At 38.9% G+C, this 17,401-nt stretch overlaps 5 protein-coding genes across 9 annotated transcripts; 2 read left to right on the top strand and 3 right to left on the bottom strand.

Moving 5' to 3' along the window:
- Positions 1 to 1,554: 1,554 nt before the first annotated feature.
- On the bottom strand, positions 1,555 to 4,266 carry LOC121743088 (p21-activated protein kinase-interacting protein 1-like). The gene is made up of 3 exons (XM_042136277.1): positions 3,554 to 4,266; positions 2,944 to 3,235; positions 1,555 to 1,739 (listed from the first exon to the last, which is right to left on the bottom strand). Exons 1-3 carry the CDS (start codon positions 4,184 to 4,186, stop codon positions 1,672 to 1,674), a joined length of 993 nt encoding a protein of 330 aa, XP_041992211.1. The 5' UTR covers positions 4,187 to 4,266; the 3' UTR covers positions 1,555 to 1,671.
- Positions 4,267 to 4,360: 94 nt separating this feature from the next.
- LOC121743090 (uncharacterized proline-rich protein-like) lies at positions 4,361 to 6,169 on the top strand. Its single transcript, XM_042136278.1, has 3 exons — positions 4,361 to 4,619; positions 4,941 to 5,053; positions 5,851 to 6,169. Exons 1-3 carry the CDS (start codon positions 4,460 to 4,462, stop codon positions 5,929 to 5,931), a joined length of 354 nt encoding a protein of 117 aa, XP_041992212.1. The 5' UTR covers positions 4,361 to 4,459; the 3' UTR covers positions 5,932 to 6,169.
- Positions 6,170 to 7,584: 1,415 nt separating this feature from the next.
- On the bottom strand, positions 7,585 to 8,534 carry LOC121743878 (glutaredoxin-C1-like). 2 transcript variants are annotated; one of them, XM_042137269.1, is made up of 2 exons: positions 8,309 to 8,534; positions 7,585 to 8,169 (listed from the first exon to the last, which is right to left on the bottom strand). In XM_042137269.1, the coding sequence occupies exon 2, from the start codon at positions 8,158 to 8,160 to the stop codon at positions 7,753 to 7,755; it is 408 nt and encodes a 135-aa protein (XP_041993203.1). In that variant the 5' UTR covers positions 8,161 to 8,169; positions 8,309 to 8,534; the 3' UTR covers positions 7,585 to 7,752. The 2 variants fall into 2 exon arrangements, with proteins under 2 accessions (XP_041993203.1, XP_041993202.1); XM_042137268.1 differs by having other exon boundaries at positions 7,585 to 8,193; positions 8,309 to 8,533.
- Positions 8,535 to 13,325: 4,791 nt separating this feature from the next.
- Positions 13,326 to 15,394, top strand: LOC121746090 (probable inositol transporter 2). The gene is made up of 4 exons (XM_042140011.1): positions 13,326 to 13,940; positions 14,009 to 14,145; positions 14,204 to 14,806; positions 14,896 to 15,394. Exons 1-4 carry the CDS (start codon positions 13,607 to 13,609, stop codon positions 15,376 to 15,378), a joined length of 1,557 nt encoding a protein of 518 aa, XP_041995945.1. The 5' UTR covers positions 13,326 to 13,606; the 3' UTR covers positions 15,379 to 15,394.
- LOC121744022 (50S ribosomal protein HLP, mitochondrial-like) lies at positions 15,228 to 17,132 on the bottom strand. Of its 4 annotated transcripts, XR_006038411.1 has the most exons (4): positions 17,006 to 17,123; positions 16,359 to 16,450; positions 15,536 to 15,963; positions 15,228 to 15,366 (listed from the first exon to the last, which is right to left on the bottom strand). XR_006038411.1 is itself a non-coding variant. In XM_042137455.1 (3 exons), exons 1-3 carry the CDS (start codon positions 17,037 to 17,039, stop codon positions 15,589 to 15,591), a joined length of 501 nt encoding a protein of 166 aa, XP_041993389.1. In that variant the 5' UTR covers positions 17,040 to 17,132; the 3' UTR covers positions 15,434 to 15,588. The 4 variants fall into 4 exon arrangements, 3 of the variants coding, with proteins under 3 accessions (XP_041993389.1, XP_041993391.1, XP_041993392.1); XM_042137455.1 differs by lacking the exon at positions 15,228 to 15,366 and having other exon boundaries at positions 15,434 to 15,963; positions 17,006 to 17,132; XM_042137457.1 differs by lacking the exon at positions 15,228 to 15,366 and having other exon boundaries at positions 15,434 to 15,963; positions 17,009 to 17,127.
- Positions 17,133 to 17,401: the final 269 nt, after the last annotated feature.

The raw sequence follows: 17,401 nt of genomic DNA, 5'->3' as shown, positions 1-17,401 counted from the left end.
TACATCTTATTCGTATGCATTGCAGTTCACATATTGTGCATTATATAGTCAATTATATGCATTACTCGTGACCATGTGGTGCATTATTCGCAGATACCAAAATGTGGCAGTTACTTTTCCGTCAAATGTCAATAATAACCCTGTAATGCATACAACCACCTTCTATAATGCAACACGGAACCAGTTTTATAGAATCAATCTGATCCGTTGATGCCTTAGATCTAATGCGTAATATTAAGAAGGAAAAAGAATCTAAGATGTGAAAAGGAGAATAACGCTATATATATATATATATATATATATATATATATATATAGGGTTGCGTTAAAGATAGAACCATTCTTAAGTGTAGAACCTAGAACTCTACATATTTTATTCATTGGATGAGGAAAAAATGACGGTCAAGATTAAAAATCATACATATTAGACTATGTTTTCACGACATTCCGGACTCAACATGTGAAAAAACTCACATGTTGATGGAAGAATGAATGAAACGAAGAAGAGTCCATGCATGCTTTATTTTTTCACTTCTCTGCATTCACCCATTAATAATAGTTTTGGTTGTAATGGGAAGTTGCTGTGCAAATCAACACCATTGGATTAAAAGATCTAACGACCTCCGTTTGGCATTTGTTCTACGTTTAAGAATGGTTCTACGTTTAAGAATGGTTCTATCTTGATCACAATCCTATATATATATATATATATATATATACTGCATGGCTTCGATTCTTAGAAAACATCGTCTTCACAATATATATATATACTTCTCAATCACATTCTATTTCAAATCATCTTCTCTTTCTCTCACAAAAATATCTCCTTTTCCCCACCACCAACCATGAGAAAGCAAATTAGCAACATGCACCACTTGAACTTGATCGCGGTTGCGCCCTCACCGGTGATTCATCCCCACAAGGTGTCGCACCACCCGATGCTCGAGACCATCTTAGAAGAAGCTGGACCGGAGATCGAGGTCGTGGCAAAAGTCAAGGCCGTATACCTCCTTCCCATCATCCTCTCCTTCCTTACCTACGTGTTCATGAGCAGACTCTATGTCGTCAGAAGCCCTTTCGAGCAAAGCAGCCCTCACCCGCTCGCACGAAACGACACATTTGATCTGCTGTGAATCCCATAAAAGGAGGAAGAAATGGGTGAAACAAGGAATAATAATGCATGTATCCAAGGAATTTCAAGCATGTTGCTGAAGAAAGGAATGTGGAGAAATGTAGGGAAATTGCAATGAATCAAAAAAAGAAAAAAAAGATTCATTTCATCCAGAATTTTCATGTGAGATGAGGTGAAACAAGAATTGGCTATCTATAGATTATTGATAGCACAATAGGATTATCAAGAATTAGGGTTGAGGTCATTTGTATAGAATTGTTTCTTACATACAATTTAGGGGTGAGATGAGTGTTTCTTTCATCCCCCCTAAAGTGAAGCTTTTAGTTTTATTACAGCAGTAAATGTGTAAAAACCCACTATTGTTATCAAGAATATGAAATTACCTTACACCACTTGACCATCACATTTCATAAGATGTAGTAATACATACACAAATATTTCAATTCAACTGCAAAATTGATGTACTCATGTTCATGTGATTGTCGTAAGAACTAAGCATACAATCATACCAAGGCAACATTAATGAAAGTAAACATTTAACTAAGATTCTACAGCTGCATTTAGATTTTCATCCGTGTTTGGTTTTTCATTGCGCTGCCGTTTCAAAGCTGAGACAAGAAATAAAGATAAAGGATTATTAGCATAATGTTACCAATAAAATTTAGCAGAATAAACTGATCAGAAGAGTAATTGAACAACAAAAACTGTCCAAGTGAAACACCTTAAATAGTGCTACAAGCTTTCTTTTTAAGCTATCATTGAGCCGTTTTAAATGGCGTCCATGCTAATACAAATTCACTAAAATTCAGTATATCAAATCTTAATTCACAGCCAAAATATGATGTATGGATTCAACTTTTGATTTCAACACAGAATCGCAGCAGATAAAAGCTAACTCACCCTTTTACATATTAGTATTGTTTATCTAGATGAGTTCTTGAAGTTGAATGGTATTACTCTTTTGGTGTTCTTCCCAAAACTACTAACTATTCATGTTATTTAGCACTCTGTGTGTGTGACCCATTAGTGATGGCTATAGCCTATATGCTATTGTTAGTTGTTAATGGGGGAAGAAAGGGTCACATAAAACACGACAAAACGAAGCATGTGACCTCGGTGGCTCGGTGCTATAAATGACAGTAGCATATAGTGGCACGCAACAAAAGGAGACCACCATTTTCTTCTGCTCAAAAGGTGAGACTTGCGAAGTTGTTATACATTAATGCACTACAACTTACTAACTTCTATAATTCTATTCATTAAGCCAAATGCATATTCAGAGTGTGATCTATTCCAGAAGCCAGACCAATGGTTTTAGGCTGGTATCACGCAGGTCATTTTTTAAGCTAAAAAAGGTTACTTTTTTTACTTAATATACGCGGTGCAAGTTTAGGTTAAACTTTAAAGCATTAAGCATATAGTGGCATGCAACAAAACAAGACCACCATTTTCTTCTGTTTAAAAGGTGAGAGTTATTAAGATATGATACATCAATACATAACGACTTATGAACTTCTATTCGAGACTGATGGTTGTAGGTGCTATCTAAGCCTAGAATTACGCAGCTTATTTTTAAGCTAAAAAGGTTACTTTCTTGCTTAATATAGTTTAGGTTCAACTCTAAAGCATTAAGCATATGGCTTTTGATCCAACAAATTATTTCAAACAAAATTGAGGGCCTTGCGGGGGAACCAAGTCAGACTAACCATGATTTCTACTCTCACTAAGCTATCTACTAAATTGCAGCTAGAATAAGAGCATAAAATCCAACATCTGAATTCGTAAAAACCAACAAACAAAATGCAGACTCACATCTGATAGATGATCCAGCGAGGCAAGTGAGCCTTGATTTGGTATGAACCTCAGTCAAAGGCTTCCCCTCAACAGCCTTTCGCACATCCCAGACACGTATTACACCATCAGATGCCGCGGATGCCACTAGATAAGGATTCTCCGTCCCTGAATCAGCATTACTTTTAGATAGCACAACAATGCCTTTGACACGAGCTGCGTGGGCATTTTCAATACTGTAAGCCAACTTTCCGCTGACTGTGTCCCAGGCCGAGATGTTCCTATCTTCCCCACCAGTATACAGTATGCCATTCTGCAAAAAAATGATGATTGAACAAGAAATTTGAACAGATTAGACATGATTAGGTTTAATTAAGTAAATTAAACCAAGTAAATAGCTCTCTGCTGGTGCTATTGACTGATCTTAGGGCAATTTTGTTCAAATTTTACAGCAAACCGTCTGCATAATTAAGAAGAACGAAATATGATTGAGTAAAAACACAGGTAAACTGAACAAACAACATATCTATTTTAATCAAAATCCAAATTGCCCTCACATTGTTACCAATTTTTCTATTTAATCGAAATGAAAAAAATGAGAATGAGAGAGAGAGAGAGAGAAAGAGCTCACAGCGCCGGAAGCAGCACAGAGGACTTTCTTCGTATTATCCAGCTCGACAATCAACTTCGCATCCTCCGCTTCATGAATACTGACTTTTTCATCGACTACCATCGAAAATCTATCGCCGCTTTCATCGAATTGCACAAGCGACGCTTCTTTGCCGATCTTGCAGTAGAAGCTCCGCCTTCCTCGCACCAAATTGACCAGCGCCATGCACTGGTCGTGGCCGACGGTCAGCGCTATCTTACCCGAGGGATGCACGGACATCGAATTGATCGTTTTTTTGTGAATTTTGACGGATTTGAGCAGCACGAAGGGGTCGGCGTCATAGATGGAGACCGAACCATCGGCATCGGCTGCGAGGAGGTTTCGCGGGAGGGAGGAGAGGGAAGGAGGGGAGTAGAAGGCGACGGATGTGATGGAGGCGGAGTGGTGAAAGGATCCTACCTCGGAAGACGAGGAGAGGTCGTAGATTTTGACGCAGTCGTCGTTGCCGCCTGAGACGGCGACGGTGCCGGCGACGGCGACGGTTTTGATAGTGGAGAGGTGGGAGGGGAAGGAGAAGAGTGGGGTTAGGGTTAGTGAACGGTTGAGTTTGTAGCCCCAAATGAAACGCTCGTATGATCCTGCTACCAAACTCATCTTTGGAGAAAACCCGTAGAGAGAGAGAGACGAGGGCAGAGGGAGAGGAAGAGTAGAATAGGGATTTTAGCAGGGTTTTTGGTTTATAAACTGGGCTAAGAAAAGGCCCAATGAAGAAGAAGGCCCTAACATGAAAGGAAAAAAATCAAGCAAACATTTTTATATTTTATTTTCTGTTTTGCAACATAATTTGATAAACCGAAACAAGTCTGTAACACTGAGCAAATCTTCAGTTGAGGAATTTCTGATTACCATTGAATTTCGCGATTGCAAATGGGGGAACTCCAAATTCAACACCCCTTTTCTCTTCCACCTCCGCCGTTGCCCCCTCTCCCTCCGCCGTCTCCATCACGCGATGACTCCGCTCCGCCTAAACCCTCATCTCGGGACGACAATTCTCCTCCTCCCGCCCCTCCTTTCGATCCTAGCCGAAGTAACCCTCTCTCTCTCTCTCTCTAAATTTTGGCTTGTGACTTTCTTGATTTATTGTATTGATATGATCTTAAACTGCTCTGTATAAAATCAATTGTGCTCAATTTCTATTATCTTGTATCTCTATACCTAATAATTTGCAATTTTGCCTTAATGTTTTACATTTTGTGTATATTAGGAAGCCATAGTAGATTGTAGGTGTAAACACTGTTTGGGTAGTATGGAGTTCTGCTGAGCAATTTGGTTGCAGAAACACCTTGGTTATGTTTGGGTGCAGTCATGCCCCATTTTCTTATCTATGAGCTTGTTTTGTATCTTGAAGTGATTGGGATCATCAAAAGGATGGCCATGATCAAAGAATTGGCAGCTGCATATCATGCTGAGTGCCTCACCTACTGCCAAGAACTATTGGAACTACAGAAAAATGTCAACGAGGCAAGTGGTTTTCACAATTCTCGTGCTATTTTCTGTAATGTGTGCTCTTTTCATTATTTATGTTACTATAGATGGGTGTCTATGGGAAATGTCACAGTTATCTTTAGAGGAACCATTAGTAGATGAACTTATTCCTTTTGATGCTTATACGGTAGACTGTTCCAAGTGCGATACTGTTATCAACGTAAACCAGGGGTTTCTGACCAACCACTTGTAGTCCAATACCTCCACCCGGAAAGTAAGAAAGACTAGCAGGCTGTTGGTTCCAATGCTATTTATAAAAGGATATGTATCTAGTGATGGACTAGTTAGTTTAAGCAGAGGGAACTATGTTAGGCTGTTGGTTCTTTTGAATATCTAAACAGAAATCTTTGTCAAAAGTATTGACACCCAAGTGCATCGGCTGTGATAGAATGGCTGAATTATGAGTGAGGTGAAGGAAGCAGCTTCATCCGTGAACAAGTCTTTCAAAACCTCTATATTTTGTGGATATAAAGTGAAGCAGATAATTTTTCTGGCCTGCATTCACTTGCAATGAAAATGAGTATGAAAACTTGGACACTGAGAGGTGGAGTCTTTTTTTTTGGGGGGGGGGGGGGATGGAGAGATCAGCAGAGGCCGAATTGTGGACTATAGTTAAGAGACTATTGAGTATTGACAACCCACTTAATCGTAACCCTGAAGAGAATCTTGCTCGAACAATCTCTCAACCATTCACTCTGCCTCTGAAAGACAAAGTGCTCAATAGTTTTCCATCCTATCTCATTTGATTAATATCTTCTTTGAACTTCACGCAGCCATTTACAGACATAAAACTTCTGGAGGAGCCAAGGAAAGAAGTACAAAGACCTGCCAAACGCGACAAGAAGTCCCGCTAGGTGTCAATACAAGTTCAAGGTCTCTTCATCTTAATCCCATTTACCAGTATCAAAAAGGAACTTATCAGTTTAAGTTGGCATTGAATAAATTGCTGATATTTTCTTATTCTGGTCATACTTGGTAGGTGCATCGTGCTCTCTAGCAATAGCCGTGCTTAGTTCTTGTAGAAGTTTCATGAGCTTTCATTTGTTTTGGTTTAAATTGGTAATTGATGTGTTATTACTAGGATTTTTGCAATCTTATCCTTTTGATGGAATATAATCAAGCTAAGTTAGCTCAAATGATAGAAATTATCAAGAGATCTGGGAGAGCTTAAAGTTTCAATTCATCTTAATCAATAATGGATTGGCCCATATTATTTTTATCAGAAGTTAATAATCTCTGAAAGTGAACGATTTCTTAAAGTTAGTTAATTTTCACAGCTATAGATTGTTGAGATGAAAATGTGATTTATGGCTGTCTAAAAAAGAACCTCGACTTATAAAGTTATAATGCAATGTTTCACTTTTCATAAGCAATAATTTTTTTTGCCATATTGATTTATTTTATTACCCTTAGAGTGAGATTTTAGAGAAGATACTCACATGCATCACAAAGGGTAACAGAAAACAAATCATGTTTTATTCGTTCTGAGTAATATTTAAATGTTTCCGGTAATACTCATCCAGTCTTACTATGCATAGTTAAACCGAAAACATTGGTTCGACTTGAAACCAAACCGGTGATCCAATTTTAGAACTTATCCGCTTCTCACAGGCGGAACCCATACGGCCATAGCATTGCCGATTCTGATTTCTAACTTCTTGCCACCAATTTGGATCAAAATTGAGGAATAACCATGGAAATTGTCGAAAACAGTAAAAAGAAAACTAGCCACCAGTTCAAAATCGAAATGCGAATTTACTATAACGGACTGGTTATGATTATGCTTAATTGGAATCGTAACCGTCGGTTCTGAAACACTGTTTTTACATCCCTAATAGTCATTCTTCAATTTTACTATCAAGGAAGCAAAGACCATCTGTCACTTCTTGTTCCAGACAAGAACGCAGCCGATACAAACCAATTCCAACCTGAATTGAATAAAATTTGGTCTGTTAAGTTTCATTCTGTCGTCAAATTTCTTTTTTAATTTTCATTTTAAACAAAAAAGACCACTTATTTATTTTTTTTGGTAGTACTGAGATATAATAACGCAGTGAGATCACTGCATATTTTTTGACAGTGAACTAACCTCTCTCTGTATGGAGAAATCAAACTTGTATGACTACGCAAATGGGATAAAAATAAATGTAGAACTCACGCTGATCGCAGCAGCAGCCCTCAAAAATAGAACACAGTTACCAGAAAATAAAGAGACAAATGTATCATGTTCCATGACCGTGGTCGGTAATTCAGAGGCATTTTTCTGGAAATTTTGTACTGCATTACACTTTTCGTCAGCCACCATTAATCAAGGGCATAATTGGCACAAAAATTCAGTCCACTACCATTTCTCAGCCCTATATTGGCATGCGGAGCTAGATTTTCTGTTTTTGGTTAATTAATCGCACATGGTTATGAACACAAAAATGTAATCAATTTGTGTAAATATTGTTTTTTAAACTTCAAGTGAAGAAGATGAAGATAAGAGATGAAAATGAGAAAAGCTATGATAATTAATTCAGTTTTTATAATTGAGTTTCTGGTAACATAGCATAATTTATGTACATGAAATAAGCATGTCACAACCTCAGAAACAGAATATAAAATCTGTCCATGCATATATGATGATGAAACAGAAATAGGTTAAAGGAGTTAGTTAAAGTAAGCAGAAGAAATCAGAGCCAGAGAGCACCGGCGGTTTTGAGGAGCGGAACGAGCGATCCGCTGATGTGGCAGGCCATAACCGTCTCGATCCCGCCGAGGAACTTTCCTCCGACGAAGACAGCCGGAACCGCCTTTCCTCCGCCGCTGCCGGAGAGGCGGTGCAGCAGCGAGAGGATCTGGCCGCCGGAGGCGTCGCGGTCGATCTCGACGACGGTAGGTCCGACGCCGAGGCCGAATAGGAGCTGCTTGACGACGTGGCACATGCAGCAGCCGCTGATGGTGAAGACGACCACCGCGTTGCCGGAGACGAGCGCGCTCACCTTCTCGCACACCGATTCCAAGTCCGACGCCGCCCCGCGGTGCTGATCCGCGCCGCCGTTGATCCTCACCGCAGATCGGACTCCTTTCGCTACCTCCATTGCTGTGATCTGCGATTAGAGAGAGAGAGAGATCTGGAAATGAAAGCAGATGATGAAGATGAATTGAGTGCTAGGGCTTGCATTGCATATGCATATATATATATATATACACATATATATAGAGAGAGAGAGAGAGGAGGGTACGTACGTGGTGGAGGCAGGCATATAGGTGGTACAGTAGCACAGGAGAAGTGTCTGGCGGCCTTGAAATCTCATGCTTTCTGCATTCAGCTTTATCTCTAAACTATTTTTCGGATTACTATACAATTGTACCATTATATCACAACCAAAATGCGAGAATTCAGTTGTGTTTGCTCTAACCACCTTTAATATCTGTGTTAATCATTTTCTCCAAAAAGAATATCTTACTATTGTGTTTTCACTTCTATATAATAGTGTATATGTAGATTCAAAAATTTGGCTTTTATATGTGTCACCGATCTCATAGTTTTAACCCAACCGTTTGAGCTTTGTCCACCATGTTTCATTTAATACGCTAATATTATGAGATAACTTCTGTTGAGATAGTTATACCATAGCTAGCTTGAAGTGGTGATTTGCTAGGACTAGTCGTGATAAATGAGGACGTTTGCCCTTTAAGTGCACGTGGGTTGAATGTTACGAACTGTTTGTATTTAAGTCAATATCACGACAATAATGGTGGGGATTCAATTAAATTCGACCTTACTAGCAACTGCCGACCATGACGCGACTATTCTACTTTAATCCATTGAGGCTGACGTTTCGTCCCTCGTCCGTCGCCATTTCAATTCTGTCATTTGTTTGTTTGCCATCTCTCATAGATAAGCTAATATTTTGGAATGAATTTCATTTACTATATATCTCTCGGAGGCAAAGGTTCGGTTCCATGTATCTAGATAGCTCTAAATGGTTGTTTGTTAGAATTAAATTGAATTGGTGACCCATAAGGTAGTGGCCTAATAGGACTAGCTAGCCGTGGCCAACAAGCACAATGCCTATTCATGAGGGTGGAAATTGGAACCCAATTGCAAAGTATGGGACTTCTAAAATCCGCCAGTCGTTTTAATAGATTTTATTTTGGTATTTGCTAAACAAATCAAAATAAGATTAAACTAAAGAAATTAAGAAGCAGAATTGGGGCAAAGATAATCACCAAAAAAATCCAGTATGGATGACTAAAGTACTGCATACGGATTGATAAACGTACAGCTCTTTGTTCGTATTGTCAAAATTTGTTAGGATATGCTTTTTGAAGGTGACAACATATATTCATTCTTGTTTTGCATTTTCATCACGTCCCATTCTTTTCTTTGCAACACTCGTATACTCACCAGTCACCCATCTACAACCAAACGAATTAATCCAGGAACAAATTTTAGAAAAAATAAAATAAAATCTTGGACATAATATTAATAAATCAAAAAACTACTATATTCAAACAAAACCCCCCCAAAAATGATTGTGTTTTAGCATGAACCAATAAGGACTCCGGTTAACAGCGGGGCCCACCAGTCCAAGATACTCCTCATAATCACAACAGAAAAAACATGAAAAATAATAATTTTTTTTTAAAAAAAAGAAGAAGTGGTGAGAGGAGTAGGAGAAGGGGAAGAGAGTGATGAACCCATTAAATGATGTAGTGTAGTGTAGTGTATAGACTAGAGAGAGAGAGAGAGGTAGTTGTTACGGCCGCGATTGAATAGTAAAGCGCCGACAACCCGACAGCAAACGGCTTAAACGCCGTCGTTTAAATGCAGGACGACGACATAGCTGACACCAACGCCGTCTGATCATATCTCCTTTTTCTGCAAAGATCAAATTTCTGCCCTTTGTTTCTAGGTTTAAATGTTAAAGGCCCGGTCCGTATCCGAGCCCACTAACTTCCACAATTCCGGCCCAGCATTTGGTTTTTGGGCCTGTCTATAATAAAAGGTCCGGTAACAAGAAAGGGATTAAATAATTTGTACTATTAAAATAGAAAAAGAAATAAAAGAAGGAAAGGGTATCATGATAGGGACATTTGTCTAACGAGAATATAATGCAGAAGTTATATTTATTTCTTTATCAATGTTACATCAAATCGTGAGAAAGGGAAAAGATATCTGATTATTTTTTCGCCGTATTATTTTACTCATTCTTTTTTAAGTGGCCGGTAAAGCCACAGATCATTGTAAATTTGATAAAATTGAGTCAAAATTATTATTTGGCCATAATTTTGGAGAAAGTAAATTTGACAATATTAAAGAATCTTATAATATAAAGAGTTTCAATATCAATTTCGAATGCGATATATTCCAAAATCCAAATCATTTAATGATAGTAAAAAAATAATCTAGAATTCAATCCTCGACGTCCTCTTCACCAAACTAAAAATACTTATCATATATATCATGTACCGTACAATCACATTTTTATCTCCTCTAGAAATTTGTTAATAAAACCTTTCTTATAAACATTTTCTTAACTGAATTCGTAAAACTTTGTACGAGAACTTAATGAAATAGAAAATCAAAGTATAATAGAAAATTGTAGATTATACATTTAGGTGGTGTTCAGTTTCCTAGATAAAATAATACTCCCTCCGTCCCAAGGAAGATGACCCTTTCTTTGGGCGGCACAGAGTTTTATGCAATTTTATTTTGTGTGTTAAGAGGATAGTAAAATAAGAGAGAGAGAATTAAGTAGAGATAAATGTGTTTCCATTTATAGTAATAGGTCATCTTGGATGGGACAAACCAAAAAGGAAAGTGAGTCATCTTTAATGGGACGGAGGGAGTAACAAAATACAATATAGGATAGAGTTTTGCGATTATTTTAGTCATAGGGGGTTAGCTATGATTTAATTATCCCATGATTATCTATCTAGGATTCATAACAGTTATGGTATTGAATCTCATGAACCAAACACACTACATATTTAATTTCGGGATACAATCTTACAAATTGAATACCCTCTTACACGTGAGAAGTAGTTATCTATATGTGATTGAAAAATATGAGATTTCAGTAAACATGGTAGAAGCAAATATTGATACGATTATGTTAATGTGGGATTAGCATTAGATACACACGTGTCAAATGGCACCTTTTAGCTTGGACCAATGACAGACCCAGAAAACATTCATAGTGGGGTCGGACGAATTAGCAATAAATCCTAGAGTAACTTTTATCCGTTGAGCGACGGCCCTTCCACTCGGCACCGTCGGATCACTAAGGCCGACTTTCGTCCCTACTTAATGTTGTTAATGTAAAATCTTTAAAAAAAAACACATTTTTTTTGTTTTGATAAATTTTTATAGTTGATGAGTGCATCAAATAGATAATAGTGATATATTTTTGTAAAATCGGTGAATGTATGGTTAGACCATTAGAGATATGATATAGCACTTCATATTCACTTTTGGTAATAATTTACACCCCATTAATTAATTCTACTTTTAAATGATTCATAATAAAATTATTGAAAAACACAGCAATAGTGATATATTGCTTCTAGTCATTCAATGCACAAAGTAAAATTAATAGAAGACATCAAGCCATACGAAGGAACTCCCTCGGTCTCTCTTTTCAGTTTTCTCTGTAAAACACACACACACACACACACACACACACGCTCACCGTATATGATTCCTGATAGTCGATAGACATGTGAATAAATTCATCACCATTTAACAAACCAAAAAAACAACAAATAAACAAGAACCAAAGTTACAATTTTCATCATCTATTTCTGAGAGAGGCTATCTTTTTTGGGACGAAAGGTTGTAGGTAGGGTCGACGGCTGATCGAAAGCCCGAAATTCAATAGAGATTTTCGGTATTCGTGGACCCCGCGCGACCCCACCTCCGTCCGTCATTGGCTTGGACCACTGCTCACAACTATGCACTTGTAACATTTTTGTTAAATGCAACATGCATTTGTCTTCTAAAAGTGTACACCTAAAATCTTCAGTCATTGTTTGATTAATTATAAAAAAATATGTTTAGGCATAACATATATTCTCATCTAATTATTAAGTGTTATTTTATTCCATGGCATTATGGGCATTGCCAACCGAGAAAGGTTTCACTACTTAAAAGAATAAAGTTTATCATCAATTATGGGATAACTTTCATGTTGTTAGCATGCAGTTAGGTAAGTTTAATTATTGAATGAAAATGTAATTGTTGAGAATCAGGATCGGAGCAAGAACAAAACGATTCAAGAACACGAGGATATAACGTGGTTCGGCGTAAGCCTACGTCCACGGGAGAATCACGAATCACTTTATTTCTCACTATCGGGGTTTACAATCATACAACTCATGAGTACACTCAAGAATCAACAATCTATCTTCTCTCTAGAACTCACATCAAGAAACGAAGATGATACTCACTTGATTCCTCACAAAGATAATGCACTCACTCTCTCAAGTTTCTGATCTTGTTATGAGCTCTCAGCTGGATCTCTCTCACTCCGTTTCTTCCCAGATTTGGAGATGTTCTTCTCACTGACCTTTGCGGCAAGCATCAGCATTTATAGGAATCGTATCACTTCATGCGGTTGAAACTACCGCTGCAAGTCTAACGGCTTAGTAGCCGTTGCACAACTAAATCTGAAACTCTTTCTTCTTGATCATGTGTTGCACACTCCACGCTTAGCTCCCATGCACCATCACTCGTTGTTATCATCTCAAAACTCCTAACAGTAATGAATCTGGATTTCGTGAATGTAACTGTATGCGTTTGTGTATAGATATTAGACATTGGTGAATCTAAGTGAACTAATAAGTAGGCGATATGTTCAGATTCTGATTTTAATTGAGTTTCCGACTTTAGTGGGTCGCCTATCACTTCCACCTTCTATTTACTATATTTCGGAATAATTTCACATGCCGAAAATCAATTGCTAAAAATGGAGAGTAATGTTATTGTATTTACATAATGTGTTAGAGCAAAGGTTCATTTCCCCACACACACACACACGTGTGTTTGAGTGTTTAACTAATGGGAATAGGTTAAAAAAATTCACTACTAGTACTATATATATTGCCATTTGTCACTTGTCAGTATAATTTATCCAAATTGCAATGCGAGTCAGAACAATTAAATTAATAAAAAAGAATGACTCAATAAATTACAATTGAACAGAAATGCACAAGCACGTCACGTTGCTTCAAAATAATTGATTTAGTAAATAATTGGGCCAAGTATCATCTATTTTTGCTAAAAATGAACATGTATCCTCTATTTTTGTTGACAGAGGGTGCATATGATATGCACACAAAGTAAAATGTACTGTACATAATTAAGTTTAATTATTTCATAATGTACGTACTAAACCTGTTTATGTCCTCTCTCTCTCTTTCTCTCAGAGTTTATAGTGATCATCTCTCCCACCATAAATATATCGCGTTTTCCCAATGCTCTCTCATCTCTATAAACATATATACACAGAGACTTGAATTGTAAAATTATTAGTGGAAATGGAAGGAGGAGCTATACACGGCGGCAGAGCAGACGCCTCCGCTTGCAGAGACTGCTTCTCCCTTGCATCCAACAATCCCTTTGTGCTCCGCCTCGCTTTCTCCGCCGGCATCGGAGGCCTCCTCTTTGGCTACGACACAGGTTTTGTTATGACGCCCTATAGTCGGGAGAGTGTTTGTTGGCCTTGGCGTCGGGATAGCTTCCATGACCTCGCCACTCTACATCTCCGAGGCGTCTCCAGCAAAGATCAGAGGCGCCCTCGTCAGCACCAACGGATTTCTCATCACCGGCGGCCAGTTCCTCTCTTACCTAATCAACCTTGCTTTCACCAAGGTAATGCCATTTCGGCTAAAGTTTAAGGTTGTTGGATGAGAATAACAATTTGATTTCAACGGGAGCAGGCACCCGGGACATGGCGGTGGATGCTCGGAGTGGCCGGATTGCCGGCTCTACTGCAGTTCATACTGATGTTGCTCCTCCCAGAAACGCCGCGTTGGCTTTACAGAAAGGTTGGTCCAATGCAAACCAAATCTCTGTTGTGAGTATGATCGGTGTTATGTTGAGAAATAAGTTCTTGTTGAGAGCAGAGCAGATAGGATGAAGCTGAAGCAATATTAAAAAAGATATACTCGCCTGAACAAGTTCTTGTTGAGATGGAAAACCTCAAGGAGTCGATTGAGAAAGAGGCGGTTGAGAATTCGTCGTCTGAGAAGATCAACATGGTGAAGCTGCTACGGACAACAACAGTTCGAAGAGGGCTCGTGGCCGGAGTAGGACTACAGGTGTTCCAGCAGTTTGTGGGCATAAACACGGTCATGTACTACAACCCCACGATAGTTCAGCTAGCTGGCTTTGCATCGAACCGGACAGCACTCCTGCTGTCGCTTGTCACTGTAGGGCTGAACGCGTTTGGCTCCATCGTCAGCATATACTTCATTGACAGAACAGGAAGGAAGAAGCTGCTCATCATAAGTTTATGTGGCGTTGTCGTGTCACTTGGCCTTCTATCAGCAGTGTTTCATGAGACTGCATCACATTCACCAGCCGTCAGTGCAGCAGAGACATCACGCCTTGCTCCATACACCTGCCCCGACTATCAGTCAGCAGGGGCGGACCCTTTGTGGAACTGCATGAAGTGCTTGAAAGCAGAGTCCCTAAGCTGTGGGTTCTGTAGATCAGCTAAGGACAAGAAAGAAATAGCATTCATTAAAACATCCAAGAAATGAAGAAAACAATGTACAGTGAGTGTGTTACTATACTAACCTCTTCATTACTTTGAATCCTGCAGATGCTTCCCGGAGCATGTTTGCTGTCGAACAACACGGTCAGGGACAATATCTGCCACGGAGAAGGCAAGGCATGGTACACGAGGGGATGCCCGAGCAGCTTTGGCTGGTTAGCCCTAGTTGGACTATCCCTGTACATCTTATTCTTCTCACCTGGAATGGGCACAGTTCCGTGGATTGTCAACTCCGAAATATACCCTCTTAGATTTCGTGGCATCTGTGGAGGCATTGCTGCAACGGCAAACTGGATATCTAACCTGATCGTTGCACAGTTTTTTCTATCCTTAACAGAGACAATCGGCACTTCTTGGACATTCCTTTTGTTTGGAGTTATTTCAGTTGTAGCTCTGGTCTTTGTGCTGGTTTGCGTGCCTGAAACGAAGGGCCTTCCCATTGAGGAAGTCGAGAAGATGCTGGAGGGGAGAGCTCTACAGTTGAAATTCTGGGAGAGGTCTGATACACCGAAGCACAACCTGCAAATATGAAAAGACAGGCTTGTCCAGGAGTAGGACTGGACAATTCCATAAATATTTTCAGTGATTTTCCGAAGTCTGTAATACTACTAAATTATTCAATAATAATAATGAAACTCAGTTCACACAGATCGCAATGATATATTCGAGCACTACAACAGTTCATAACCTCATTAAAAGGGAGAATAAAATGACAGACATAAGCAGGCCTGTGATAACACTCTAGGCAATTTGCTCAGCAAGACTGAGAATCTTGAGATGTTTCTTTTTCCTCAACTCATGAGGAACAGGACCAAACACTCTGGTGCCGATTGGCTCGCCTTGCTTGTTGATGAGTACAACAGCATTGTCGTCAAACTTGACTTCACTCCCATCACAACGGCCCCGTGGCATTGCAGCACGAACTACAACAGCATAGTGAACATCTCCTTTCTTCACTTTCCCACCAACGTGTGCTTCCTTGACCGATGCTACTATTACGTCCCCCAATCTAGCTCCTTTCTTTCCCTTCAATGCTTGTATGCACATCACTCTTTTTGCCCCAGAATTGTCCACCACTTTAAGGTTTGTCCTCATCTGTATGAATGTTCTTGTTTGCTGGAGAATCACATATCCAAAGTCACATAATCAATCTCCCAGACATGATCATTGTTGCAACTTATAAGACAAGAGAATTATTAAACATATCCTGTTCGCTATCCCATTCGCCTACAGACTAAATAGCACACTCACATACTAAACCAAAACACCTTCTGGCACATTAGTTTAGTCAGAAACCAACAAACATCCACAAGATTTAAAACAAGAAGTTGTAATGATACTTAGCACGGTCACAGGTGTCGGGAGTTACATCACTTCATGGCTTATAATCTTCAACACGTTAGCAAATAGACACCTGATCTAAGATTATAAGCTAAAGATACGAATGCACCATGAACAAATGCCAAACTCAAGTGAAAGAAAAGAAAAACAAGGGAAATGACGAAACTAACTTGAGAAAAGAAATCCATATCTGCCAATTTTGAAGACAGTCTGCTCGCCCCAAGAGCATTGTTGCTCAGACCACCCAGGATTGAACGACCAACTGATGTTTCATCAACACATGAGATAAGAATATTAGATATTAGGGCTTGGCAAGATTGCAGCTACCGAAACTCATGATCAAATGCTAAGCAGATGTTTGCACACTAAAGCTACCAGAGATGTTTCCAATCAAAAGGTGCCTAAAGGATGTCAGGAAAACATTCATTTGATCTTTTGGCCTATCGACGTAGCTTCGGTAGCTTCAATCTAAACTCACCATTGGCAGATTTACACTAAAGCCAAATTTTGAGCTAGCTCATTTCTGTTTTGCTTATCCATGTCATTAGGGAAATACGAAATCTAGTTAGGGCAAAATCTTCACCTCCAATAGCCAATTCTCATGAAAGGAATCAACAAAATAGAACATGATAACTGACTGAACATAACTGAAGGTAAACTCTTTCAGAAAAAAGTAGATGAAACTCATTTTCTACTTATAATTCAAGTTCCACGACCTTTCTTACTCTAGAACGTGATGAAAATAACATAAAACAGAAAATATTTGAGATAAAACGCACGGAGTTAAAGCGAATCGAGTTCACTGAAACATAAGTACCACGAAACAATTTAGAAGAATTTGAAGCAGCCATTAATCGGAGAGAATGAGAATGAGAATTTTTTAACACAGCAATCACTCGACAGTCTGCTTTTGACCTAACCGGTGGTACGATCACGGCGGCGGATGGTGGCGATGCGAGAAACTGGATCTAACTAAATTTCAATTGCATTGATAATGGATATTGGGCTTAAAAATTTTCTAATCTGATAGGCCCAAGTTATTAAATCCTTTAATGGATCTTCAAATTTAATGGCCCAATAAAATTGATTAGGACTTTGATAAGTCTTTGTCAAAGTGAGGAAACAAAATTGAGATTATTGTCGATGAAAGACAACGATGCAGTATGCAGCAGACGTCATTGTAAATAGACGACTAATGGACTAGGTTATGAAC

This window comes from Salvia splendens, chromosome 8 (assembly GCF_004379255.2).
Source record: "Salvia splendens isolate huo1 chromosome 8, SspV2, whole genome shotgun sequence".
NCBI classification, from domain to species: domain Eukaryota; kingdom Viridiplantae; phylum Streptophyta; class Magnoliopsida; order Lamiales; family Lamiaceae; genus Salvia; species Salvia splendens.
The sequence above is the reverse complement of the archived record's forward strand: the minus strand, read 5'-3'. Positions and strand labels throughout refer to the sequence as shown.

Bases quoted from the DNA above. Each gene is read 5' to 3' on its own strand.
- LOC121746090 (XM_042140011.1), top strand. From the start codon at position 13,607: ATGGAAGGAGGAGCTATACACGGCGGCAGAGCAGACGCCTCCGCTTGC. The intron at 13,941-14,008 runs GTAATGCCATTT...CAACGGGAGCAG, and splicing joins TCAACCTTGCTTTCACCAAG to GCACCCGGGACATGGCGGTG. The intron at 14,146-14,203 runs GTGAGTATGATC...CAGAGCAGATAG, and splicing joins ATGCAAACCAAATCTCTGTT to GATGAAGCTGAAGCAATATT.
- LOC121744022 (XM_042137455.1), bottom strand. From the start codon at position 17,039: ATGGCTGCTTCAAATTCTTCTAAATTGTTTCGTG. The intron at 16,451-17,005 runs GTACTTATGTTT...ATGAAACATCAG, and splicing joins TTCTTCTAAATTGTTTCGTG to TTGGTCGTTCAATCCTGGGT. The intron at 15,964-16,358 runs GTTAGTTTCGTC...GTGATTCTCCAG, and splicing joins ATATGGATTTCTTTTCTCAA to CAAACAAGAACATTCATACA.
- LOC121743878 (XM_042137269.1), bottom strand. From the start codon at position 8,160: ATGGAGGTAGCGAAAGGAGTCCGATCTGCGGTGAGGATCAACGGCGGC.
- LOC121743090 (XM_042136278.1), top strand. From the start codon at position 4,460: ATGGGGGAACTCCAAATTCAACACCCCTTTTCTCTTCCACCTCCGCCG. The intron at 4,620-4,940 runs GTAACCCTCTCT...TGTATCTTGAAG, and splicing joins TCCTTTCGATCCTAGCCGAA to TGATTGGGATCATCAAAAGG. The intron at 5,054-5,850 runs GCAAGTGGTTTT...AACTTCACGCAG, and splicing joins TACAGAAAAATGTCAACGAG to CCATTTACAGACATAAAACT.
- LOC121743088 (XM_042136277.1), bottom strand. From the start codon at position 4,186: ATGAGTTTGGTAGCAGGATCATACGAGCGTTTCATTTGGGGCTACAAA. The intron at 3,236-3,553 runs GTGAGCTCTTTC...ATTTTTTTGCAG, and splicing joins TCTGTGCTGCTTCCGGCGCT to AATGGCATACTGTATACTGG. The intron at 1,740-2,943 runs GTGAGTCTGCAT...TTCTTGTCTCAG, and splicing joins CGCTGGATCATCTATCAGAT to CTTTGAAACGGCAGCGCAAT.